Source organism: Sapajus apella, unplaced genomic scaffold, assembly GCF_009761245.1.
Source record: "Sapajus apella isolate SASKATOON/1434 unplaced genomic scaffold, GSC_monkey_1.0 scaffold116, whole genome shotgun sequence".
NCBI lineage: Eukaryota > Metazoa > Chordata > Mammalia > Primates > Cebidae > Sapajus > Sapajus apella.
Genome location: NW_022437056.1, coordinates 388,061 through 414,893, shown reverse-complemented (window position 1 = coordinate 414,893; position 26,833 = coordinate 388,061). Strand labels below are relative to the sequence as shown.

At 50.2% G+C, this 26,833-nt stretch overlaps 1 protein-coding gene across 3 annotated transcripts in view; it reads right to left on the bottom strand.

Moving 5' to 3' along the window:
* DLGAP2 (DLG associated protein 2) overlaps nt 1-26,833 on the bottom strand; it is a 533,037-nt gene that overhangs the window by 168,328 nt on the left and 337,876 nt on the right. For all 3 annotated transcript variants that reach the window (XR_004263468.1, XM_032260285.1, XM_032260286.1), the window contains exon 3: nt 17,381-17,446. Coding sequence is in view for 2 of the 3 variants with exons in the window: in XM_032260285.1 (XP_032116176.1) it covers nt 17,381-17,446 (66 nt within the window). In the remaining variant the exon portion in view is untranslated. The remainder of the gene's footprint in view (nt 1-17,380; nt 17,447-26,833) is intronic.

Genomic DNA, 26,833 nt, shown 5'->3' with positions numbered 1-26,833 from the left:
GAGGTCTGCACTCAGGGGAAACTCGCTGGCCAGACCTCACTGTGCTGGGCTTATCAGAGCCTGTCTTCCTGCAGCAGGAAAACACCACTCAGCCCCCAAACAGCTACCGTGTCCCACTTACACTGGGGAAAGGGGCACCTGAGGAGCTCTGGGAAAGGCAGGGCCTGGGCGCAGGCTCGCTGACAGAGGGGCCTGGTCACTGGACCCTGGGACACCTCCCCACCCCACATCTTGACTCATCAGCAGGGCGCCTGCATCCCAGGGGAGACAGAGCGAAGGAGGCCAGAGCAGGTGCTGGTCTCACACACCCACAGGCGCAGTGGACATGGGCTACCACCTGGTGGGTAAGCACAAAAGCTCACTCACAGGCCCTCTCCCTCCCTCGGTTCCTTCCATCCAGAGCCCAGTGTTTCCGCTTTCAGCAAAAACACTGCAAGGCACAGTTCAAGACAGTCACACAGTTGGAAGAAACAGATCAAGCTTCAGAACCGACTCATATGGCTGGATGCTGGAGCATCAAATCCAATTGGGAAAAATGGGCAAACGGTCTGCGCGGACCTCACCGAAGACACTGAGATGGCAAATGTGCGTACCAGAGGTGCTCCATGTCCCCTGCCGCCTGAGAATTCCAAATTAAAACAACGACAAGACACCACCGCACCCGTGACAATGGCCAGAATCCAGATCCCGACAGCAACAGGGGCCATCGCCCGCTGAGCACGAAACCCACTGTGGCTTGACGTGCAGGCGGGGATGTGGAGCCAAGGGAGCTCTCATTCACGGCCTGCGTGATGCAAACTGGTGCAGCCACTTTGGGAGACAGTTTGGCCATTTCTTACAAAACGAAACTCTCTGACCATCCAATCCAGCAACAGGCTCCTAGGTATCCGCCCAGATACGCTCAAAACTCACATCCACACATAAACCTGCACACAGATGTTCATAGCAGCCTTATTCATAATTGCCCAGACTTGGAAGATGTCCTTCTGTGGTGGAGTAAACCGTGTCACATCAGTCGGGGGAATATCATTCAGAGCTAAAATGAAGCGAGCTCCCAAGCCATGAAAAAGGCTATACACGGTGTGAATCCACACGATGTTCTGGAAAAGCCAGAAGGATAAAGGCAGGGAAAGAGCTGGTGTTTGCCAGTGTTGGGGGCAGGGAGGGAGGAACGGGGGAGCACGCAGAATTTCTAGGACAAGGAAGCTGCTCCTTGTGACATGGCAGCAGCGGGTCCAGACCATTACACACTTGTCCAAACCCATGGATGGATAAGACCATGTGTGGGCCCTGATGTGAATGACAGACTTTAGTCACTAACACTGCAATACCAGCTCATCAGCTGTAACAGATGCACTGCGCCAGCACGAGGGGTTAACAGCAGGGGAAACCGCTGGGGGCGCACTCCCTCCTCCTGTTCTGCTGGAGGCAGGCGCACTCTCTCCTCCTGTCCCCCAAACACTTCCCGGCTTCCCCATCCTTCCCCATCGAGGTGCTCCTCTCTGTGTGCCTGGTGTTTCTCATCTTCTTCCCTCTCTGGGCCACAAGCTCCGAGGTTGGGGCCTGCAGCTGTTCTCCTCCTCAGCCATTGTGGACGCCCCATCAATAGCTGATGAATCATTGATCTTGTCATATAAACACTACATGTTCATCAGGTGTGTGCCCAGGCCCACGGTGTGTCGGGATGGTGCGCCCAGTGCTCCAGGGGCAGAGAGACCTCTCGGTGGAGAAGCCCCCCCTTCACGTGCAGCCCACAGCGATGGCCGACACCTCTTGGCCCTGAGAGGCAGCTGGGAGCTCCGTCTCCTTCCACAGACTGGAAACTGAGGTTCCCTGGACAGGTGTGGGAGGACGGACCCAAACCCAGCCATGCCCCTCGGGTCTAAGATCCCCACCCTACCCATGCTCCCTGCTCTGTGCCCCCAAAGGAAGCTGTGGGCTGCTCTGCGGGGGCCATCACCTGCTGAGCACAAAACCCACTGTGACAGGCAGCTGAGAGCCAGATCCCCAGGACGCTGGCCACCCAGCTGGGCTGGGCCTTTAGGCTGGCTTCTTGCAGACAGGCAAGTGCATATGGATCCCATGTCCACAATGAATCCTGGACTTTTCTTTTGGGGTCTGGAATACTGAATCTATTTTGGGCAAGAGGTGGAGTCCATGTGGAAGGTGCATGGGGAGAGCCAGGCTCAGGGTCATCAGAACTGGTAAGCAAGGGGGGTCAGCGTTTTCTCACTTTGGCCTCAGAGAATACAGCTTGTGCCTCTCTAACGAAAGTCTCTTACTAGAGAGGAAATAAAGTGTTGAGCTGAAAAGACAGCTTCATCAATTCCTATTTTATTTTCTGATGGGTCCAACCTTGAATTTCAAAGGCTCTTTCAGCAGCAGGTTAACAAGCTTGTCATGCAAAACACCAAATTTCGGGCAGTAAGTAAATCTGGAGCTACTGTTTGGCACACAAAGCACATGTTTAGATTTTTTTTAAAGAGATTTCAAAGTAGACAGGAGTTCTATGCTTTCTGGTTTTCAGGCATAGGATGGGACATGCCACTGCATAAAGCCGAGCTAACTTTGGTGTTCTTCACTTCCCAGAGTGGTGATGCTACTTTTCCAGAAGCCCCTTCCTCCCAAGCGCAGCTGAAATATTCTTCCCTTCTGACACCTTAGCATGTCAGATGCGAAACTGAAGCCTTCGGGTGGGCCTGGCACTGACGGAACCTTTCAAGCACAGCTGGTCTTACTTAGCCATGCAGAGGGAGGAGCAAGGGCAATGGCGTGAGGATGTGTTTTACTAAATATTCGGATGCCTCTCAGTATCCACTAAACGCTGATGTGCACACACAGGCAATTATTTTCCAGTAGCCAAAGATGGTGACTAGAACGCAAACATCTAACATTGGCTTAACATGATTTACAGGATCACCGTACAATTTGTATATTATCATAATGTCTGGAACCTGAGAAAAACAAGTCCCAAAGACTCCATAATTTACTCGAACCACGGTCCACAGCAGGGAGAAACAAATTTATACAACTTGAGCTCAAATCCACAAGAAACGTCAGGCTGCTGGGCATCTGGGCCCAAATCACCACGCAGTCATTTAGGAGCTGATCAAGGTTGGATGGGACTCCATTTCTTTGTCTAAAAATAGGATAATCACCATAAGCATGTTCTTGTGAAACTCAAACGCTGTATAAGTGTCAGCTTTGTTCTATGTGCCTTGTAAACACACAAGCATCTATGAGGTGACTTGCTTTTTCCCTGCACAATTCGTATTTAAAAGTCCATTTCAAACCTCTACTTGGTTTGCCACAGCCACAGAATCGACAGTTTGAAGACAAAAGCAAACAACAGAACCCGTAAGAGCTGATGTGCTGTGTCCTGGCAGATGCGAATGAAGCAGACAGATTTCATTAAGGTCTGAATGCAATTTGGGAGCAGTCGCCACTGCAGTTAGGGCTGGACGTTAGCAAACTCGATTTTGTGTCCAGCTGGAAGGCTAAGTGGTACGGACAAGTCACATAACACAGGAGCGTAACACTCAATAACCTAGACATGCCCACAGACGGTTCCAAATAGGGCTGTCTGAGATGCACCAGACTCCATCATCCAGTGACGGCCAGCCGTTTTAATCACTTTTTAATTTTCCTACAGATGTCATTTCAACAAAATAGTCTGCAATTCTGCCTTGAGTGAAATTCAGTTGGTGTGTATTACTGACAGTGGGCACTGCCTCCGGAAAGTTCCCAGGTACAAGCAACACACTGTGGAATGGCCACTTCGTGCAAGACTCCCCACTCCTGTCTTATTCCATAGCTGGCTCTCCAGAGTCACGCTACCAGGCCAGGATCTTGTTTTTGAAAAATAAACACATATTTGTGATCCCTCATCCAACAAGCAGTTGGACATGACTTCTTGCTGATTTCCATGACACCAAAACTCCAAGCATAACTGCGGACAGCCTTGCAAATGCTGCCTTCTGCCAGGCATGGCTCTTCTACCCAGAAATGGGAGGCCGTTCTGGGACGTGGTGGATTTTAGCAGGTACGTGCCTGCGTTTTTTTGGAGGGGCCCCTTGCTGGTGGATGGGAAGAGCACTGACTGAGAGGAGTGCTTCTCAGAAGTTTTCCAAAGAGGAGCGGCTCTTTCACTCTCTCTCCCTGAGGATGCACAGCAGGGTGGAGGCAGGAAGGCTGGGGTGGGAGGGTCTCAGTGGAGCAGGAGGTGGGGAAATGCCTTGAGACATAAGTTGGTTCAGGACCTAGCACTGGGCACCCAGGGGTGCCACTTGCCACGGCTCCTCCCTCACGGCTTGCATTCTGCTCCTCCCGGGCTCCACACCTGTTCTTCCATCCCACCTAGGTCCGGGCACTTCAAACCCTTCCTGGTCCTTCTTCCAAGCTCCAGGCCCCACAGATTCCATGATTTCTCCCTCCCCACAGCTGCCAGAACTCAGCTAACATCACCCCTTCTGAAAGACAGAATGAAGCACTAGGTAGAGGACTCACCCGCTGCCCACAGCCACACGGTCCTCAGCTCATGTCCTCAACCTGGGGAATGAAGACTTGAACCTTGAGACTGCGGCCTTCAAGATGGGGTGATTCTACTGAACCTCGCTTCCTGGTGACCCCAGTGGTGACAAAGCCTTCCTCACTTCTGCACCCTGGGGCTGGTGGGGACTGGCAGGCCCTCGCTGCCTGAGACAGTGGATGAGGGGCTTCATCTTTTATGTATTTCGTTGTTTCCAGCAAACAGAACAAAACAAATCTACTCGTCCTCTTGAAGCTGTAGGGAGTTTTGCTGCTTAAAAAGAATTTCAGCATCGAAAGGCGCAAGCCTGATTGTGCCTTTCACTCATTCATGCACTCACTCACTCACTCACTCATTCATGCACTCACTCACTCACTCACTCACTCACTCATACACTCTTTCAGTCACTCACTCACCCACTCATTCAGTTACTCACCCACATACCCAGTCACTCATTCACTCACTCGCTCACTCATGACCTCACTCACTCACCCACTCACTCACTCACTCACTCATTCACTCACTCATCACTCACACGTTGTCACTCACTACTCAGTAACTCATTCGGTAATTCATTTATTCATTCGGTCACTCACTCACTCACTCGCACTCACTCACTCAGTCATTCATTCACTCTTCCACTCATTCACTCATCCACTTAGTCACTCGTTCACTCACTGAGTTACTCATTCACTCACTCACTACTCTGTCACTCATTTGTGTACTCTTTCACTCCCTCACCCAACTCTTTCACTCACTCACTCCATCACTGATTAATGAACTCACTCACTCACTCATGTACTCTTTCACTCACTCACTCACTCTCCCACTCATTCACTCACCCACTTAGTCACTCATTCACTCACTCACTCGCTGACTTACTCACTCATTCATGTATTCTTTCACTCCCTCACCCACTCATTCATTCACTGAGTCACTCACTTGTTCACTCCCTCCCTCATTCACTCACACACTCATTCACTCACCCAGTCACTCATTCACTCACTAAGTCACTCACTTACTCTCTTGCTCACTCCTTCCCTCACTCATTCACGCATTCACTCGTGTTCTCTTTCACTCACTCACCCACTTATTTGCTCACTCACTCACTCACTTATGCACTAATTCACTCATCCAGTCACTCACTCATTCGTGTACTCTTTCACTCACCCACTTAGTCACTCACTCACGCATTCATACACTTATTCACTCATTCTCACTCAGTCACTCACTCATTCCCTCCCTCCCTTCTTCAGTCACTCACTCAGTCACTCACCATCCATTCAGGGAACTGAACATTTTAACGAGCCTGACTCTCCATGAGATGTGGAGGACACAGAAAAGGAATTAAAGAGTCCATAGCACAGTACGAAGCGAATGGGAGCAGGGAACAGACTCGAGGGGCAGACAGGTCAGGTGTTTTGTATGTGTCTGCATGTTTGCACACGCACGTGTGTGAATGTGCCTTTCTGTATGTGCATATGTTTCTGTGTATTTGTGCATGTCTGTGTCAGCATGCACTTGTCTGTATTTGTGTTTTCATGTCTGCATGTGTGTGCATGCACCTGTATGTATCTGTGTGTGCATGGTGTGTCTGCATATTTCTGCACGTCTGCAGTTGTTTTCATGTCTGCACGTGTGTTTATGTGTGCATGTCTGCATGTGCATGCACCTGTGTGTGTGCATGTGTTTGTGTCTGCATATTTGTGCATGTCTGCACTTTTTTCATCTGCACGTGTGTGTGCTTGTGTCGCCATGTGTGTCTGTGTGCATGTGTGCATGTCTGTGTGCTTATGCACTTGCATGTGTGTTCATGTACATGCTGACTGCTGCATCTGTCTTAAGGGAAGGGAGAGGACTCCTTTTCTCTGTGCCCCTCCCCCTCCCAAGATGCCTCCACGGTGGTTTCTCTGGCCCAGGTCCTTTTCCCCTTAAATGAAAGGAAGACGCCTCAGCTCCGAGACTCCAGTGCGGGGTGGGTGTGCTCATCGGCCACAAAACATGAACGCACAACAACTGTCCATCAATTCCGAGGCTGCCTTCCGTGTCTCCTCTGTCCTTGTTTTCTTTTTGGTTGGATGCATCCATCACATTCCAGCCCACGCACGTGGGTTTCCCTGCAGCTCCGTCCGCTGGCTGTCGCAGGGGCTCCTCCCCTCGTGGGGCCAGCTTTCATTCCTTGCCCCCCACCCCAGGCCCTGCCACGTGGCTCCCTCAGACTCTGGGTGGCATCATGCAGAGCCCACCCTCTGGACTCAGGCCGGCCTCCTTTCCTGCCCTGCTGGGAGCTGTGGCTCTTACTTGCCTGACCACACCTGTAGCTCTTACTTAATGCTATTCATATTATTTCCTTTTATATTCTCCAACACAGAGTATTTTCTCCCCGTTCCTTGATATAGTCGCTGAGTTTTGTACAATCTCATCAAGTTTTAAAAATGGAGCTTAACACGTGCTCTCGGGTTCTGTGTTACATGAAATGGAAAGCAGGAACCGTGTGTGACGTGTAAAACGCCTGGGCTGCTCTGGGTTACCCTTCGCTTTGCAGGATGTGGGATGCCTTCTGGGAATGTTGGTATAAGGAAAAATGAGAGTCGCATTTAAACCCAGGCAGTGTGAGGACATTTGCACTCAGGGAAACATATCTCTGTGCAGTTTCTCTTTCCCGTCACTGTGAATTCCTCCATGTCTAATTGCATGCAGGCTTCACCTCACCTGGGCTGTTCACGTGGCAGTGAGATGCCACCAAACGCCTGCCTAGCTCTTCTCCAGAGTGGAGGGTGCTCAGAACTAAATTAGTTAAAGCAAATCTGTGCCCCACCTCATCTAAGAGAACCCAGGAGCAGGAGAGGACATGTGAGCTGCTGGTACCTTTCAGTTCAACATCTTAATTGCGTCGTGTATGCAGTAGGGTTTCAATAAATGCTCACATGAATGGACGAAAGAAGGAGGGAATGAATGGATCTTAGAGTTCCACTGCCATTGGGAGGAACGACGTTTTGTGTTGAACCTTGGAGTATACCAACGTAGTGATGGGTACAGCCCATGAGTGAAACGGGGGGAAGGGTGCCCAGGATTTCTTGGTATTATTTTTAACAAGTGTTTGTTAAAAAGTGCTGCTTTTGGTTCAGGAGGATGGAGTTTGATTAGGAAGCTTTTACTGAGAAGCAGTTCCCACAGGGTGTACATGACCAGGTGGGCTTAGCAAAGTCTCATCTCAACTGTTAGCTTCAGACATTCAATGCTGTGATTTTGCAGGCAGCACAGATCTCCAGGAGCTGGGCAGGTCTGTGTGGCAGGGGCAAACCACTTGCCAGTGCTGGGGGGCGGCGGCCCCTCTAAACTGGGCTGTGCTTGTACCTGTACCACCAGCTGTGTCTAGTGCACAGGAAAGGCGGATGCTTATCCCACCAAGCCTCCCTGGGGCTGGCCTGTGGCCTCCCCCGTCCTCTGCACTGGGAAAGGTGCATGCAACTTATCTCAGTGAGCCTCCCTGGGGCTGGCCTGTGGCTTCTCCTGTCCTCCTCTGCACCAGGAAAGGCGGCACTCGTCCCACCGAGCCTCCCTGGGACTGGCCTGTGGCCTCTTCTGTCCTGTGCACTGGGAAAGGCTGGCATTTGTCCCACTGAGCCTCCTTGGGGCTGGCCTATGGCGCACGCCCTCTGCACCAGGAAAGGCGGATGTACTTTATCTAACAGAGCCTCCCTGGGGCTGGCCTGTGGCCTCTCCTGTCCTCCTCCACTGTGCCCTGGGACACCAATGTGCACACGCAGAACACACAGGGTGATGGCGTGACCAGGACCCAGGCCCTCACTTTCCAGGATCAGGGTCATTGGGAAAACAAATTAGAAATCTAGAGCGTGACCTTTCTTTAGAAATTGTTGGTGGTAGTTACCCAGTTTGTCTAATTAATCTTTAGATGGATAAGTCAAAGCTGCGAGGGCTGAGATCTCTGCTCCGTGCGCACAGCGAGCCGGGACACTCACGCATTTGCCGCCAGCTGGAGCTCCTGGAATGTTCAGCAAGAAGCATGCTTGGCTAGAGCACCTGCCGTGGTGTTGCTTTTAATGGACAGCCTCAGTGCAGGCGCTTTGTGGCCGTCAGGCTGCTGTGAGGTGTTGGTCTCTCTCGAGGGAGTGTGTGAATCACATGTGCAACCCGAGGGTCTTGTGGGCTGTGATTTTCTGATGCTAGACTCTAGAGCCGGTGTGCAGAGGTCAGGGTGGAGCTGTCACACCCACGGGTGACATCCACGCTGGGCCCCATCCTTATGCTGCTGATGACTTCCACAATTTGCCTGAACCGTGATAACTAGCTGGTGATTTCTGCTTATAAAATTGTGCAAAATAAATTTTGATCATGTTGTCATGGTAAGTGTAATAACATTCAAGGGTTATTTTTAAGTTTATGGGACATTTCTTCCTTTGAAATTTATGTGGAGGAGCGCCCATTCTTCTCCTAACATGGATGTCTGCTTGCTCTCAACAGGCTTTCTGCAGCATGAATGTATCTAACCCAGCGGTTCCCAGCAGAGCTTCTCCCACTTAACCATGGACTAGATGCGTCAGGGAGGCCCTCAGCCCTCCGCTGTAAGCCCTCAGCCCTGCCTACCTGGGCTGACGCATCACAGGGCTGAGGAGCACGGTTCTCAGGGAGACCTCTGCAGATGGTTGGCTAACTGTCTAATTAATGCTGACTGCGGCTAGCAGTGACCCAATATCAAACCCGCGAGGTGGCAGAAAGTGCACATAAAACACGCACGCTTTTTCTCACGCTGTGCTGAGACTTGGAGCCTAATGTTTCTCTTTTCAATTCCTAGACAGGTTTTGGGATTCACCTTTTCTCATGTGACCTGTTGAATGTCAACATACTAGAAAGCCCTTATGTCCATGGAGGATGGTCAGCCACTAGGGAAATTTATTTTCAGCTCCACATTGCAGTGAAAATGAGGATGCTCGTATTATAAGAAAGGTTTTAAGCTGAATTAACGGATGCTCTGGGGAGAACTAATACTCTGAGAAGATGGAACATTCTCACAGATTTACCTGGAGAAGCCTCACTCATCAGCACATGGAGATGTGCCAGATTGATTAAGCAAATGATCACATGTGTATGTGCAAGTTCCTTCTATGTTTACTCCAAACATACTTCCTTATTAATTACAAAACTCCCACTTTGATTTCAGGTGTCAAACGCACGGTTTGCCTTTTCTTTGTATAGTTGATATCCTGGGCTTGGATAGATGACATTTCTGTTTCCCTGGGGAAGCAGTGTGGATAGTCAAAACGTCTCACAGGGTTTGGCTTAGTTCTGACCCACAGCGGCCGCTCATGCACTCACGACCTTGGGGAAGTCACTCACTCTCTGTGCGTCAAGTCCCTCACCTGCAGAATGAGAATGGGAGTCCCGTGTCCTCTGTGTTTGCTGTGGGATTAAGTGTATTGATCCAAGGCATCCAGTATGCAGGGAGGCCATGCGGACTGACAGTGGGAGGCGGCTCCTTTCCTTACTCCTCCTTCATCGTGTTTGGCCCTGCCAAGCAACTGGACCTTCTCATCCCTGACACCACTCTCATGGAGTGGAACAGGCATCACACGTTGGTGAAGTTTCTCAGATCTTCAGCGGATGCAGCAATACGGTTCTTGCCCACTGCGGAGCTCCTCTGGAAGCTTGACACCTGCGGTGATGATGCTGGCACAGTGTCCTAACGGCCGACCTTCACTTCCGAGGAGCCTGGAAGTCACACCTCACAGCCACAGGCTCACATCCAAACATATCAGCAAATTCTGCTGTGGTCCATGGAAAGTCAGCCTGTTTCTACCTAATCCTCCATCCAAATCACAAATACCTCCCAGAAACAAACTCCGACTCCTTTTTGAATGCTGTCCATTTGCATGGGAGTGTGCTTGTGATCTATATGCAATTAAAGAGGCAAACCCTTACAAAAAGCCTTCGGAATCTAAAATTAATCTCAGAAGTCTATGTTTTCAGCTACTACAGTCTGCAAATGAATGAGAGTCATGGAAATCACGTTTGGCAGACATGTGAAGTTAAGGTGGACTCTGTGGGGATGTTATACTGTCCCCTCTCCACGACTGTGTTCTCTAGAGCTGCGGCCCTGAAGCCTCCTAGATGCACCTTTACACCTGGACAGGAGATGCTGGGTTACCCGGTTACAGCGTAAGAGTAACAATGACGATGACACTAATAATGATAAAAAGTAGCATTTACTGAAGACCTATTGTGAACCACACCTTGTTCCGAGGTCTTATGTTACTGTATTTAATTATCTTAAAAATCCAACAAGGTAGGAAGGTTAAGATCCCCTCCCCTTTTGTTAACAAAGAGTGACAAGAACAGAGGAGGTGGGTGAATTGCTCAAGTTCCTACGGAGGCGCGGAGGCTTTGCCTGCAGAACCCACCCGAGACACGCACCACTTCCTCTTCCCAAACACCCAGACAGCACAAAAGCGATTTCCCTCCTCTCCACCACCCTGACTCCTGCAAGGCATGGCTCCTGCCAATGGCTTTCAGACTTTTTGGGCTATATTCACAGTAAGACATACATCTTACATCAGAACCTGACATACATACATACATACATACATAACAAAAAATGTTTCATTAAACATGCGCCCTTATTATCCGGAATGTACTTTGGTATTTTCTATTCTATACTTTTCTGTTCTATTTTTGCTTCTATTTTAAAATTTGCTGGTAGTGACCTTGAATTCATGGCCCATTAATGAGTTGCTGCCCATGGTTTCAAAATGAAGGTACTAAAAGAACTGCAAAACAGAGAGCCACAGACAACGTGGCGATGGTAAGTCCTTTACTACAAATAACCACCCTGGAGACCTTGGAGATCCTGTGAGTCCTCAGAGCCCGAGTCGCTGCCCGTCTTCCCGGCTGTGTGTTTCAGGAACACCGTCAGTGCCTCTCTGCAGGCCCAGGGTTCATTTCCCTCCTGTGCACAGCAGTTGTGGATTCTTTTTTAATTTCTAACTCCTCCACCACGTGGAGTCTGCTACGTCTGGGAGCTTCCAGGTCATTCTTTATTTTTTTACTTTTTGAGATGGAGTCTTGCTCTGTTGCCCAGGCTGGAGTGCAGTGAAGTGATCTCGGCTCATTGAAACCTCGGCCTCCCAGGTTTGAGCAATTCTCTTGCCTCAGCCTCCCGAGTAGCTGGGATTACAGGCATGAGCCACCATGCCCAGCTAATTTTTGTATTTTAGTAGAGACAGGGTTTCACTATTTTGGCAGGATGGTTTCGATCTCTTGACCTTGTAATCCACCCGCCTCGGCCTCCCAAAGTGCTGGGATTTCAGGCGTGAGCCATCGCTCCGCCGCTTCCAGGTCACTGGTACTGGCACATCCCACAGAGGAGAAAACAGCAGCAGTTGCCACTTGAACAGATGCCAGCATGCGTGGAGGCAGGAATGGTCAACGGAGATGTGTGGTGCCTCTGGGGCAGCCTGGGAGCAGGCACTGTCACTTGGGAGGCAGGGTCGGGCTGGACCTTGGGATGTTTGGGAGAAAAGCGACAGCATGCACCCCAGAAATTCAGATGGAAAACGCTGGCACCCTAAGTTTCACAAATATGAGATGTGTGTAACTTTAAAACTGTTTGATGTGCATGTGTGGAAATAAAATTTAAAAACAGAGTCGTTAAAATGTAGTGTGTACTGGTGAGCCTTCCTGTGATTAACCGACCCTAACCCCCCGGCTGCAGGTCAGGGCCCCCTTTCCTGTGGCATGGACCAGGCGTGTCACGTGAGCACATGTTTGATGTCACAGTGGAGAAGAAGCCATCTCCACGTGTGGCCATGGCGTTCCCCCTGGGCTGCAGGAAGGACAAAAGAAAGTCCAACCCGCCCAGGAAATGAGGCGGTGGAAGGTACAGGATGCCTGGGAGGGAGGGAGGGTGGTCAGCGGAGAAGGCCGTGCTGGCTGAGGAGCCGGCTGAACGACGCCTGGGAGGCAGGGGGTGGATAGCTACCTTCTTCCTGGACAGAAATTCAGCACATCACTGCTTCCGCTATTTCTAGAAATTTCCCTCAAGGAAATAAGTATGGATGGCTATAAAGTTACAAAGTGACAAGTATAGGTAGAGCCGGGTTTTTTGTTTTGTTTTGTTTTTGTTTCATTAAAGAGCAAACAAAAGTAAGCAAACATCCCAAGGGGAGATCCTGTGAGACAAGACGTGCACCATCATTGCAGTGAGACGTGAGTGCACTTAAATGCTGTGCAGATGATGGCGGCCATGCCAGCTGACGGCCAGTTACATAAAAACATGTTCGCAATCTATGCGCCTGCCCCTGGAAGGCTCCAAGTATTATTTCAATATCCAGGTATTTCAAAATTACATAGTATGTACATTTTCTCAGTGTTGTGTTGCACATAAAATATGTGCCTAATATTATTTGGTGATTTAATCTGCGAATTTTGTTTTCATTTCATTTTGCATTCAATTATCAATGACAAAATTCGGGTCAATTTAACAATCTTCGCAGATGCTAATAAGTCACAAACTCTTTACAGCTGATTTAGATATAACATTTGGGAAAATGAAAACATGCTATTCTTAGAAGTAACGTCTGTAATGAACCAACGTTACAACAGATACTAAGAGAGCAGTGTAATTTTAGCGTGTCTGAAGGTCTTCCCTAGAAACGCTCCTTCTGGAGAGAGTGTGTTTTTCTCTTTCACTGTACTCATTCTGAGTGTGCTACATTAATCTATTTTATCGGTGACTTTAATTTGATAGAAAACTTCCTTTTCCTCCTATATTTTGCAGCCATTTTCCGTATCATAAAATCACTTTTCATACATTCCACTCTATGAGCGTCAGAGAACGCACACACTCCTAAGAGGTAACGGCAATAATCCAGGTGTGCGCGGCTTCACTAATTCGTCTGTCAGTAATGATATCTCAGGCTCCTCAGTCAACGCCACTCAGGTTTCCTTGGATCTTTTGGAGACTGAGGGCGGTTGGGGGAAAAAAAGAAATGAATGCTTTAAAATAGGACCAGAGGCAAATGCCACTTCATTGCCTTATGACTATAACTTACACTGTGCTGTAAAATGTCCCACAGCATTTTGGAAATGACAGTTACTCTTCACTATAATAGCAATAAGATCATTATGAAGTGTTTTTAATTTTAATTTGACCCAGTGGAATTATAGATTCCTAAATTTGTACTTGGAAGATCCTTCAACAATCATCATTTAAGTCTCTCAATTTAAAGATGCGGACATTGGACAACTCTATTTGGAAAAACGAACGTCTAAAATGACGCTATTTGCTCCCAGCATTATTACGATAGCATTAGGTACATGACTCAGATAACCTTCCCTCCCTCCCTTAGTTCCTCCCTTCCCTCCTTCCTCTTTCTCTTCCTCCCTCCCACCCTTTTTGTGTGTGTGTGTGGCTTTTTTTTTTTTTTTTTTTTTGCTTTTTCCCTTAATTATCCATCAGGATTCTCAATCCTAGGAGTACACTGGAATGATAAAGGAATAATCCCGGAATCCCACTTCTGGGTATTTAAGGAAACAAAATCAACGTGTGGAAGGCTATCTGCACTCCTGTGTTGGCTGAGGTGCTGACCCCCACAGCCAACGTGCAGAACCAACCTCACGCCTATCAGCAGAGCCCCAGATGAGGAAAATTTGGTCTACATGCAGTGGAATCCCTACTCAGTCTTAAAAAGTGAGAAATCCTGGCATGTGCTATGACATGGATGAGCCTGGAGGACGTCATGCTGAGGGGAAAAAGCCAGACACAGAAAGACAGATGCCGCATGACCTCACTTACACGTGGGATCTAAAGCAGAGGACTCAGAAGCAGAGGATAGAATGGTGGTCGCCAGAGGGAGGGTGGGGGGCCTGGGAAGGTGGTGGCTGAAGGGTGCTGCATTTCAGCCAGACAACAGGAGGAAGTTAGGAGGCCTCACGTTCCACACGGCGGCCACAGGTGATGGTTTGTGTACTTGAAAATGGCTAAGCGGTGAGATCTTAAGCGTCTCACAAGCACAGGAAGACGAGCTTCGTTCACTCATCTTACAAGGGACGCTTGTATCCAAACATGTTGTACACCAGAAACACATACAATTTTTATCTCTGAATATAACTTAATAAAGCTAGAGAAAACATTTTTAAAGTCAAAAAAGAAGTGTTTCTTCCATTTAAAGTATCAGGTAGAGAACTTTTAAAGATGACAACGGTCAAGTCAGTCCTCAGACAAATATATCAGATGGGGAGTGGGCATTGGTGTTTTTTTAAACGTTCCCAAGTGATCCTGATTGACAGAGAACCAGGGTGAAGATCTAATATTTCCACGAATGGGCTAAAAGGACTCATTGGAACCAGCGCATCCACCTCCCTCATGAGCTGTGCTTCTGTGTGAGTCCCATGGGTCACCCGTCTGCACGTGGCTGTTTCATGCTCCTTTGGCTCACTAGACAGCAACAGTGGCTCCTGCCTCTCCTCCCAAGTCCTCCACCCAGGCACTGACCCTCGAGGGGAAAGCCACGCATGTGTTTGAGCCAGGCAGCCTCTCAGCCAACCGTCACCAAATCCCCATTTCTTTCTTTCCAAAGCTTCTAACATCTGACCCTCCTCATTCTTAAACCGCCAAGCCCTGCCCCATGGCAAGACTGTAGAGATGGCTCAGGAAGCACCCCCTGTCCCTAAGAAGTGTGGAGGCTCCTCATAACGAGGATGCTTCAGTTCACCACAGGATCCCCCAATTCCACCTCTGGACATTGACCCAAACAAGCCGAAAGCAGCGACGTGGAGAGCCGCGTGCCATGTTTATGGCAGCGCCATTCACCACAGCCCAAGAGAAGCGACCCAGGGGTCCATCCATGGATGCACGGGAGCCAGTGCAATCCATCCACACAGTGCAATGGCCATGTGTAATAACTAGAAGACATTCTGCCATGTGACATGAGCCAGCCACACCAGGACAAATCCTGTGTGGTTCCACTGCTGGGAAGTCTAGAGGAGTCAGATTCACAGAGGCGGACGCAGAAGTGGGGTGCCAGGGCCTGGGGGAACGGAATGGGAGTGAGTGTTTAATGGGATGGGATTTTACTTGCAGAAGAGGGAAGAGTTCTAGAGACGGAGGTGCTGGCGTCTGTACAGCGACGTGAATGCATTTAATGCTGTGGACTGTAAACTTACAAAGGCTAAGCTGACAAAATGCTTTCTGTCCCTACACTCCAGCCGGCACCAAGCCACCCACGTGACCTTCTGCCTCCTCTGCCCCGGCCTCACCCCTCGAAGTTCACTCCGTGTGGCTGCGGAAAACGTGAACTCCCAACCTGGGAGTCCGGGGTGAGAACCCGGGCAGAGTGGCCTCCGCAGAGTGACTCCTGCACTCTCATTTCAGTTCTGTGCCCACTGCTCTGGCCTCCAGGTTCTTCCCACTGTGCCCGTGCCCAAGCAGAGCCACCCCAGGAACCTCGCGCTGCCTTGGCGACAGCCCCTGGGCATGGTCACTGCCATGGAGAAGAACTGGCACGGGCACAACTGTGACGTTAACATTGTCCAGACGCAGGGCGCATGCGGCCGAGCCACCTCCAAAGCCTCAAGCAAGCAAGCGCCAAATGAGCCATGTGCATCTGGAGGCCTTCCCAGGCAGGCCGAGCACTGAAGATTAATCATGATGGAGCATTGCCAGAGTGAGGGTTAGAAAAACAGATGCATAATTACTCACACACCATCGCCACGGCTCCTCCCTGGTGAGAAGTCAAAATGCTTTCACTCGCCTATTTCCGAGTGAAGAAAGGCTTGTGTAGAATGTCAGTTGGCAATGAATTTAGGCCTCGGTCGCAGTGGATGGTACTGTCATCTGTTAGAACTCTACCCATTTTTATAATCTTCAGTTGAAAAGCAAACATTTTTTGGCTGTAGTTTTCTTTAACAGAAATCATAACTTTATACAAAGTGAACCCCTTCCATTTTCAATACTATTTTTTTAGGCCAGTCAAACCAGCAACAGATGCATTGGCTAAAAGTCTGAAGTATGTTTTTAAAAATGCAAATTTATATAAAATGAACTCATGACCTATGACCCAACCCTGAGTGCCATCACCGCGGACGCCCTCAGCGGCTCGAGAAAGAGGCTAACAATCTCTAAGGTTAGAGAATAACAACAGGGAGCAAAGTGCCAGAGCCACTGACGGCCTCCGTCTTCAGCTGTGGCTTCACGTGGCTTCTATTCAGCCGTTTGATGTTGAATTTATTCAACATTCCACATCTCTAGCAGAAGCATTTGGCCTTCTTGTAAGCATAGCTCCACGTCAAAAGACTGATGGCAAATACGGCACCAGCTTTCCTGTGTCGGTGGCAGCTCAGATATGAAATTTCCATGTGCCTTTAACCAGCACTGGGGAAACGACACCACACCAGCCTGTCCCAGGGCCCCTGGAGGAAGCGCAGCTCGTGCTCAGCTCCCAGCTCATGGTGTGTGTAGCTGGCTGCTTCCTGCCAGGTAAGGGCTATGTGAGAAGTGCAGATGTGGGAGCTCCCTGCTTCCTGAGGCTGCTTCGAACACATAGTCACAGAGGCACAAGGGAAGGAGGGTCCCTCACCTCTGGAGACGTGTATCGATTATGTGAATGGAGGCCTCCATTCCTGAGGGCCAGGAACAGCCCTTCCCCACCCAGCACTTCGCAGTGTTTAAATAAACTATTATTTTTGGAAAAAGGTGCCCCATTTGACTTAGCTCTTAGCTCACTCTCTAAAGGCAAACATGCTAACGTGTGACGGTGGGAAGGCCCCATGACGGGAGATGCCCGCGGTGTGCGGGGTTCTGTCACCCCCACAGCAGGGCTGACGTGGGTACTCTACCTAGATCCTCCTCTGCTGGCCCCGGAAAGCTGATGCCCGGCTGGACCAGGTCTCCACCTTCTTCCTCTGCAAAGACAGAAACAAAGTCACTCATTAATGCGTGTCTGGTGTAGACTGCAGTCACTCCCAGCACATCTTTAAAACCCACCACACTCAACACAGTTCAAACAGGACAGGCAACTTCGTATTTCTTCAGATGTCACTGCTCACAGCCCGGCATTTTGTGCCAATAACCTCAGAAACCACCATCATTTCTGTAAAGCAGCATTGTGATCACAGATGCACACATTTCTCCCACAGACATGGACACAGCAGCGGGTCCCAACAACTCTCAGCTTCACCTCCGGCCTAACTTCAAATTTATTAGGTCTTCTTTGCATTGGAGCAGACTTCAGTAAAGTCAGCCCACTCTTACTTTCCCCAGTTCCTTCCAGCTGGGTGAGTCCCACGAAGGCCCCAGTTCGCCCATGATAAAGACTTCCCTTACTGTCTAGAAAGCTTCATGCTATTTGAAGCCTCATTTTGCAATGTGCAAAGCCTGCGGTTATGGTCTTAGTGCTTAATATTAGTTCACATTAGGTCCACTTCGACCAGAACACAGATTTCATTTCCCTCTGTTGGGAGATCTTTCAGGTCACTGGCATTGACTTTCCACTGTTCGCTCTGTGCTGACACAAAAGCAGACATCACTTTCTTAGAAGGACATCACCACGTGGCTGCCAGAGGTCAGGGGGTCATCGAGCTCTGTCCTCCCTCCACGTGTGGGGCCACAGGACTGTGGAGACAGACACACTTGTGATTTTATCTAACTAGTCCCTGGGGAGCTGGATGGAGTATTATCCAGTGCCTCTCCTCCTATGGGCTCTGCCCAGGAAACCAGGTGCTGACTCTTCAGGCTGCCTTGCTTTCTACCTGGCTGCAAAGGTGGTGTAGACACAGCATCATCCCAGGGAGGCTCTGCTCACGCCAGCCACAGTGAGAGGCGTGGGAGTGGCCTGAAGAGGGGGGCAGGGAGCGTCAGGTAAGGGAGCATTTGGCACCAGGTTCCACGTGCATGTGAACATGTTATTTATGGGAAATGTATCAGAAGGATGGCACATGCATGTACACACATGGACACACATCTTTGTCACCATTTGGCATATATTTCAAAAATATAATTATATGATTGCATATTTAGACCCCAGGCATATATTTGCACACACATGTAGGTTTCCAATGTTCATGGACAGGCTTTGAGGTGCATCTCACATGTGCCTGCATGCCCTACCCAAGTGTTAGATGCAGTTAGCCAGGCTGTAGCCTGCAAAAGGATTGACTCCAGAACATGATGCTGGAGACACCGACACTGGAATCACAACCAGCAAATCAGCATCTGCCATTTTCTACAAGCTGGTAGGAGGCTAGGAAAGGAAGATGAAGATTTGGCAATGTGAGATGCTGAGGAAGAGAATATGATGGCCTCTCAAATAAATGTGAAGTAAGATCAGCAACTGGAAGTAATCTCCCAGTTACTGCTTAAAAAAAAATATATATATATATATATACATATATATATGTATGAGAAGTAGCTATCTGAACTAGGTTAAGTATTTTATAAGACAGTTGATTCAAATGATTTAACATAACTCAGCCCCATTTCTTAAAGGCAAACAGCACTTTCTGCATACTTTAAGTTGCATTTTCAGCTAATGAGATACATCTGCCAAATGACCACATTATGTATAATATGAAACCAAAGGCTGGAATGGCCTCATTCATGTAGAAAGATGATGGACAGTTCTAATTAAGCACAGTTTCCATGGAGATCATCATCACATGTGTGATTAATGTGAGAACAGAGCATCCAGCTGGGTGAGAACGGAATTTGGGGATAATGCAAAACAATGAACCCTCAACTTCAGCCCTCCTTATGCTGGAGTTTCAACACACACACACACACACACACACACAGACACACATACAGATACACAGACACACACACAGACACACAGACACACACACAGACACACAGACACACACACACAGACACACACAGGCATACACACAGACACACACACAGACACACACACACAGACACACACAGACACACACACAGACACACACAGACACACACAGGCACACACACAGACACACACAGACACACACACACAGACACACACAGACACACACACACAGACACACACACAGACACACACAGACACACAGACACACACAGACACACACACAGACACACAGACACACACACACACAGACACACAGACACACACACACAAGGCAGGAGCTCTCACAGGCAGACTGGAAGGATAAGTCAGCATCACACAGTTGCAGTGACGCGCAGGAGTGCTCCTCTACGGCCAGCAGCAGCAGACATGGAGTTTGGCAAAGCCACGTGCTCACACACAGCACAAGCTTGCCATTGGAAGCCTGCACTTTCCTCAAGGAACACCCTAATTTTCTCGAGAACAGCCCTCCAAGGATGAGGAGTGGGGACGTTTGAAGGTCAGCCTTGAATTTTAGGAGTAGAAGTCCCTCACCGACGAGTCTCTTCCTGTCCTCGCTATTTATCAGCTGAGAAAATGGGAGGTGTGGGAGCCGTGTGGCCCAGGCAACACCGTTCAAAGTTAAAAATCCAGCCTGGGCTGAGGGTATGCGAAGGTTTCTGAGTATGGTGTGGCCTTCGAGCTGGGAGAGCTTAATTTAGCATGTGTGTCGGTATAACTGCGGTTCCCGTCCTTCCTTGTCTCAGGAAGCTTTGTATTTTCAGCCTAAATCTTGTAGGGGGCAACACCCCCACATCTCAGGGGTTCCCTTCCTGTGGCTTCAGTCAGCTGAGGTATGGAGTAAGCAACTATGACAGAAACAGAGATCACATTCACATTCCTCCTATTCCGGTACATGGTTCTAAGTGCCGAGTTCAGTACGGTTACTCGGTGACTGCGCGTGATGGGCAAGCTGAGCTTCCTCATGGGTGCGTGGACGCCGGGAGCGCCGCGCTGGGGCTTTCTTCTTCTCTTGCCCCAAATTGCCATCTAACAGTCATGCCCTACAAACTGTGGCATCTCATTAGAGGGTTTTCTTTACCCTACAGCACGTGGCTTGCTTTCCAAACTGACTCTGGCACCACATCACGTGGCAGATAAAGAAGGAAATCAAAACATTTTATTTTTTGGACATATCTTGAAATAGTCCAGCAAAGCCAGCTCTTGCAGGGAAAATCTACATTCTGAAGAGAATTCCCTTCCTTCTTCCTTTGTCCAGATCCAGGAGATAACTGACTCTGATCAGAAGCACTTGCCCTCCATTCCCTCTGCAGCCTGCTGCCTGCAGGCCTCCTCTGCACAGTGGGAACCGGGCCTCCACGGCCCTTATCTCCACCCAGACATCGCTTTCTATGGATTTCAGGTCTTTAGAGAATAATTTAACCCTTTCAACCGACATCCAATCGGAAAATGTTTGAGTCCATCCATGACTCCGATGACAGCAGGAAAATCTACCTACAAGTGTCGGTTCTGGCTGAGGTTTCAGGTATTACCAGGGCCATCAGAACACATCCCCTGTGGACAGAGGAGACCACCATACCTCTGCACGTTCCTACCCACAGTCTGGCAGCCTCATGAGGCAAGCACCCTGTTGCCTGGAGAGGCTGTGGGTAGAGCATGTCTTCAGCATCTGGGACAGCATGGAAGAAATGTGTGGGAGGAGTAGGCCTCTCAAATTAAGTGATCATCTCAGTGACCTCAGAAATGCCCTTATCTGTGCTTAAAGAGACACAGGAACACTCATTCTTTCCTTCCATCTCTCTTTCCCAGCTGCCTTGTATGAGGCAGGAGAACTGTTGGCTCTGCCAACTGTCAGAGGGATGGGCAGCATGGCCTAGGAGGCCAGTTTTGGCTGCGGTCACAGAGCTACAGCACCATCTGCACCCTGAGATGTTCTGAAATCATGTGACCATAAGTTTCCTCGATCTAGCATCTTTATTTCCCATGGTCCAAACTGAATAGCTCCCCAGGGAGAGGCTGGAGGCCCTCCCATCCCAGATGTGAGGCTGATGGATGCTGCAGAACTGATGGTACCCACCTCTGACATCATGCTCACACTTCCATCGCCAAAACAGAGCCGGGCCTTCGACTGAGGAGTGCTGGAAATCATCCATTCGCACACAGAAATGCGCTTCTGCATTCTCTGGACAAACACCGTCTTTCGCCAAGGCGACTCGGTGGGGGCTTCGTCACTTCAGCCTGTCACTTAGGTCCCTTCTGGCAGGATGCACTTTACGAGTCGTTTTTCTTACCTGCTGGAGCTCGATGATGGCAGTGTCCCCTCACGTGTGGCCCTGAGGCCTCGTAAACCTTCCCTGGGGAGCAATGAGGTGGTCTTTCGTTCTGTGCCCTGGCACTTCCTCCAAGTCAACATCCAGCTCTCCTCTGGCCGTGGACCTCCGGCCACAGCAGTGGGCGTGTGGATGGCGTGTGTGGTGCCCCGGGTGCTGCCTGGAGAGCGCAGACTGCCCTGACTAAACACAACACAGGCGCCCTTTCTGTTGCCTCTGAAATCACTTCAAGCTTCAGAGAAATGGCCACCCTGCTCCCCTGTGGCCCAGAGGGTTCCGGATGGATCTGGGAGGGTCTGTGACAGCCCTCAATAAAACACAGGGTGCCGCGATCACCGTGTGGCATGCGCCACACTTGCTTTCCTTTGCTTAGCGAGAGTCTTCTCAACGTCACAAGCTGCTCACGCTTCCTGGAAGGCAGACCCAGGCAACGCACCGTGAGAAAGGGAGGAAATGCGATGCTTCCCAGAACCTGTCCTCAGAGCCCGGCCCAGGTGGCTGCACCATGGACAGTATCCAGTGAGGAAATCAGCATCAGAGAGGTGAAGTGCATCCTCCGAGGTCAGAGGCACAGACAGACCCATGGGTTCCGGCCCCCACGTGCTCCTGTGCACCATGAACCTCCGAGGACAGAGGCACAGACAGACCCGCGGGTTCTGGCCCCCATGTGCTCCTGTGTCCCCATGATCCTCCAAGGTCAGAGGCACAGATTGATCTGTGGGTTCCAGCCCCCAAGTGCTCCTCTCGGGGCCCCACAAGGCCCTGTGATGCTTCTAGCAACACCACAATGTCTCATGTAGAGATTCCGCACTGACCTTCTACATCAGAGTTGTTCTGAGTGATGGTGGAGGGAAGCAGAACATGCCCCCAGATAAAGAGGCAGGAGAGATGAAAGAAAGATTTGGGGCAGGTGAGTGACCAATGGGTCATGTAGCTCCAGGACAGAATTACTTGCAAGAAGAAATCAGACTTTCAGGGAAGTCAGTGGGCATTTTACATTCTCTATGTGTCAAGTGGGCTTGGGTTTCTGGTACTTGAAGGAGGACGGTGCTGGGTCCCCAAGTCCCTGTCTGTGAATGCTCACAGTCTCGTTTTGTCTGTCAGCCACACATGGGCCAATCCTTTGTCATCAGAGGCTCTTGGGACAGGCCTGGGTGCCGACACCCAGTGGCCATGAGGACGGTTATGTGCTTTGCATATGGACACGCAGTATCTAGCATCAGAGATGCACTGAATTTGGTGAGTAGTGAATCACACATTCATCTGCAGACACTAGAAACAGCCAGCATGCTGGGGAAGGCCGTGGGAACAGGCCCAGGATGGCCACCACATGAACTGAAGCTTGCGTTTGTGATCCGTGTCCTGAGAGGCAAAGATGCTTGCGTCAGCACAGCCGCAGACCGAAGCCAGGGTTCTCCAGGAAGAGGCGTCCCAACAGGCACAGAGCCCAACGTTTCAATCAGCATGGTGACCCGAGCACGCCATGGTCTCAGCACACTCACCTGGCGGGGCCGGCACAGTCCTGGCTCATGGACCACGTTCTGACCCCTCATGATGGCGGCCCCTCAGCAGCACCACCGATGGCCTTGGCTGCCGTGGCCGGCTCAGTACCTGGCTCAGAGCAGCACAGCAGAAGGGGAAGCGAAGGGGCCATGGGGCGTGTGGTCAGGTAACACGGGAGCGTGAATGTCTTCGGCTCCCTCTCCTTGTCCTGGAAGTGGAGAGAACGCTTTCCCGACAGCTGCTGGGCATCTGAGCAGCCCCTGGCAGGCGCCACTGGCTCTCTGGCATCCTTTCTGCTGCACCAGGAAGGCCACAGGCTCAGACCCAGCACGGCCACCATGCGAACAGGCAGCCCGCCTGGACAGCGACACGATGGACCCACAGGACTTGGCTGACCTGGAAGGTGGGCCCCTGTCTGATCTCGGCAGGTGAGGGTGGACACCAAGACCACCAGGAGCGCAGCTGCCACCTGCTGTGGTTCCTGACAATGCCTCACTGTGGAAGATCGATGAAGAAAAGTGGCACGTATGATAATTTACATGCACATTTGTAAGTACGTGTGCCTCGGGACCTCATTCCATCATCCAGCCACTCTGTCATTACGCCAGGAGTGATCATCTCTAGTTCCACGGATGCAAAAACTGAGGCCTGGGAAGTCAAGTGACTTCTCTGCTGCCACAGAAGAGTCAGATTTCTGTGAAGCTGAGCCTCAGCCCTATGTCCGGAGCTCCTTGTGCTCTGTTGTGTGGTGGTGTCTGTTTGGAGGAGGCTGTGTTGAGTGGCACCTCCTTTCTTTTTTCTTAAGTTGGAGTCTTACTCTGTTGCCCAGGCTGGAGTGTAGCGGCATGATGTCAGCTCACTGCAACCTGCACCTCACAGGATTAAGCCATTCTCCTGCCTCAGCCTCCCGAGTAGCTGGCATCGCAGGTGCATGCCACCACACCCAGCTAATTTTTATATTTTTAGTAAAGACAGGGTTTCATCGTGTTAGCCAGGATGGTCTCGAACTCCTAACCTCAGGTGACCTGCCCCCCTTGGCTTCTCAATGCTGTGGGATTACACGGTGGAGCTACTGTGCCCAGGCAAGTGGTCTGTCATTTCTTAAAGACCTGCCCCTTGAATGCCGACTGACAGGCAAGGGGAGGAAGTGGAGGAAATGCACACTTTAAATTGATGGGTCTTAAACTCAAAGCACAAACTGCATCTTCTCAGGGGGGAGGTTGTCTCCAAATCATGCCGATGTGAAAGCGAAAGGAAGCAGGTAAGCCTTCAAAGTATCACAAGGGAAAACCAGGTTCACACACGAAAAGGGAAACTGCTCATAAGAAAACACTGGACTTCTTGGTGAAAAATGAAACCGTATATTATCACCCCATAAACACCAGGGGAAGGACATGATCCCTTTCATCCACTGTGTGTGGGCCCTGCAGCCCTTCTGGCCCTGAAGAGTGCTTGTTATGTGTTTATGGGTCCATGCATTGCCCCCTGATGCAGAATGGGAGGGCCGGGCCCTGCGTTCCCCCAGCATGGAGGACCAGCCCCACTGCGGTCAGGAGATTCAACATGTTCCCACCAGTGTTGTGAGTCCACGCTGCAGTTCTTACAGTACAGGCATTCTTTTTTTTAAATGAAATGGACACAGAACCCCAAACTATAAAGCAGATGGTCCTGGCAACTTTGCCAGGACCCTCGTGACTCCCACACACATTCAGGTGTGTCTCTGGGTCTTCCCTGGGGTCTGTCCCTCTAGCTGTCCCATTCCGTGGCTTCATCCTCATCTAGGGTGGCTCATCTGAAAGCCATGGAGATGCAGGCAGCGTCTGAGCTCCTGGGGCACTGCCTCTTCCCCCCAGTTCTCGCTACGCAGATCCGCCTGGCTCTACCCACACAGCTCAAGCTCACTCTCGCCCCCCGCTCTGCCACAATCCTCCCGGACTTTCCTTGAGGCTCAATCTCCGTCCAGCCTGCCCCTGAGACCCTGGTATTTTCTCTTGCCTGGGTGAGAATTTGATTTCCGCCTTTCCCAAGGAATGCTACCTGCTCCCTATGCATGGGGTGTGACGGCAGTGCAGGGTGGAGGCCGGTGTCTGGGAAGGTGTGGAATGTGCCTGTCTCTGAGTTCTTCTTATGTTCCTCTGCTGACGGCCCCACAGCTCTCCGTGGTCTCACACAGACCCTCTTCTTATTGGCCTCCCATGGCAGCACACAGGTCTTCACATGGAATTGGCTGTGGAAGGCCTATTTGTCACGTGGGTGGGGCTGGGCGAAGGTGCCTGGCTGGAAGTCGGGGAGGTGTGGGGTCCATCCCGGCCCCTCTGCCCCCAGCTGTGAGAGGAAGCTCAGGCCACGTGCTCCGCGGCACCTCCTCTTGGGAGGAAGGGACAGGTGTGGACCTTGGCTTGTGGAGTCAGTGCACGGGTGCGGCTGCAGTGGCAACTTCTGTGGAGAAAAGCATGGTCCCCACTGGGTGCCGTCCACAGTAGCTGCTTCTGGGACACGCAGAGGGGCCCTCAGCAGAGGCAGTCCTCTGAGACTCAGTGCAGACTTCAGCCGTCTGAGCTCACCCCATTTCGAGGCGCTTCTCACTCTTGAAAAGTTTACTTTTACAGAAAGCTCACTCGGGCCCTTCCCTAATGACAGGATTTGAAGGCTGTTTAAATCGAGGATTCATTTCTGCTCTGTTAGGACAATGACATTGATTGGTTTTAATGCTGGCTTCCTCCTCCGTTTCACTCGCAGCTGTGTACCCGCCGCGCTCAGCCACTGCCATAATGATTACTAATGGCTTTTCTTTGAAAACCATAGAAATGATCATAATTTTATTTTGGACTGAGGATCAAGTCTCAACAGAAGCAGCCCGTACAGTCTGCAGAATTTTAAAAAGTGGTTAAATGTCACTTAATTCAGGCCAAGAAAGTCTCAAAGTCACTAATGAGGCGACCCCACTCCACGAAGAATGACAATCAGTGGCTCTGTGAGAACAGATGGCTGCGAAGCCTCACGAGGTGGGGCCCACGCTCCAGTCACCACGTGCACAAGCCACTCCTGTGCCTGCTGCTCACAAGCTCTGCAGGCCTGACCAGCTGAGACACCGCCGCGCCTTCCGAGATCACAACATCATCTCCGGGAGGAATTCAGTTATGACTCAGAAAAACAGAGACTTCATTCTGCATTTTTCAGACTCAGAAAAAAAATTAAAAAGTGAGTGCTGAAGTAGAAAGGCGCACTATTTCTTATTTAAATATCTGAAAACTTCAACATGAAATTGCATCTGCCTGCGGTTGAACCTGAACGTTGTTCCCATGAAAAGTAACACTACTTGTATGTTATATAATCTGTTTCAGATCTAAATTCCACACGTGGACAGCGTGAGTTCCCAGCACTACAACCTCTACTTAATGGAGTTTCTTATGAAAGACACCTTAAACATATGTCCACCATGTATACCCATGAAACACTACATTAAAGACAGAGTAAAGGACATTTTACAAACTTAGAAATGTGGCCTTCAAAACTCAGGCTATTGCTCTTCATGCCCACATTTGGAAACAGCTTCTCAGATCAGGATCGGAGGTGAGGGAGGGCATCCTAAGCCTCCGAGGTGAGGGAGGGCATCC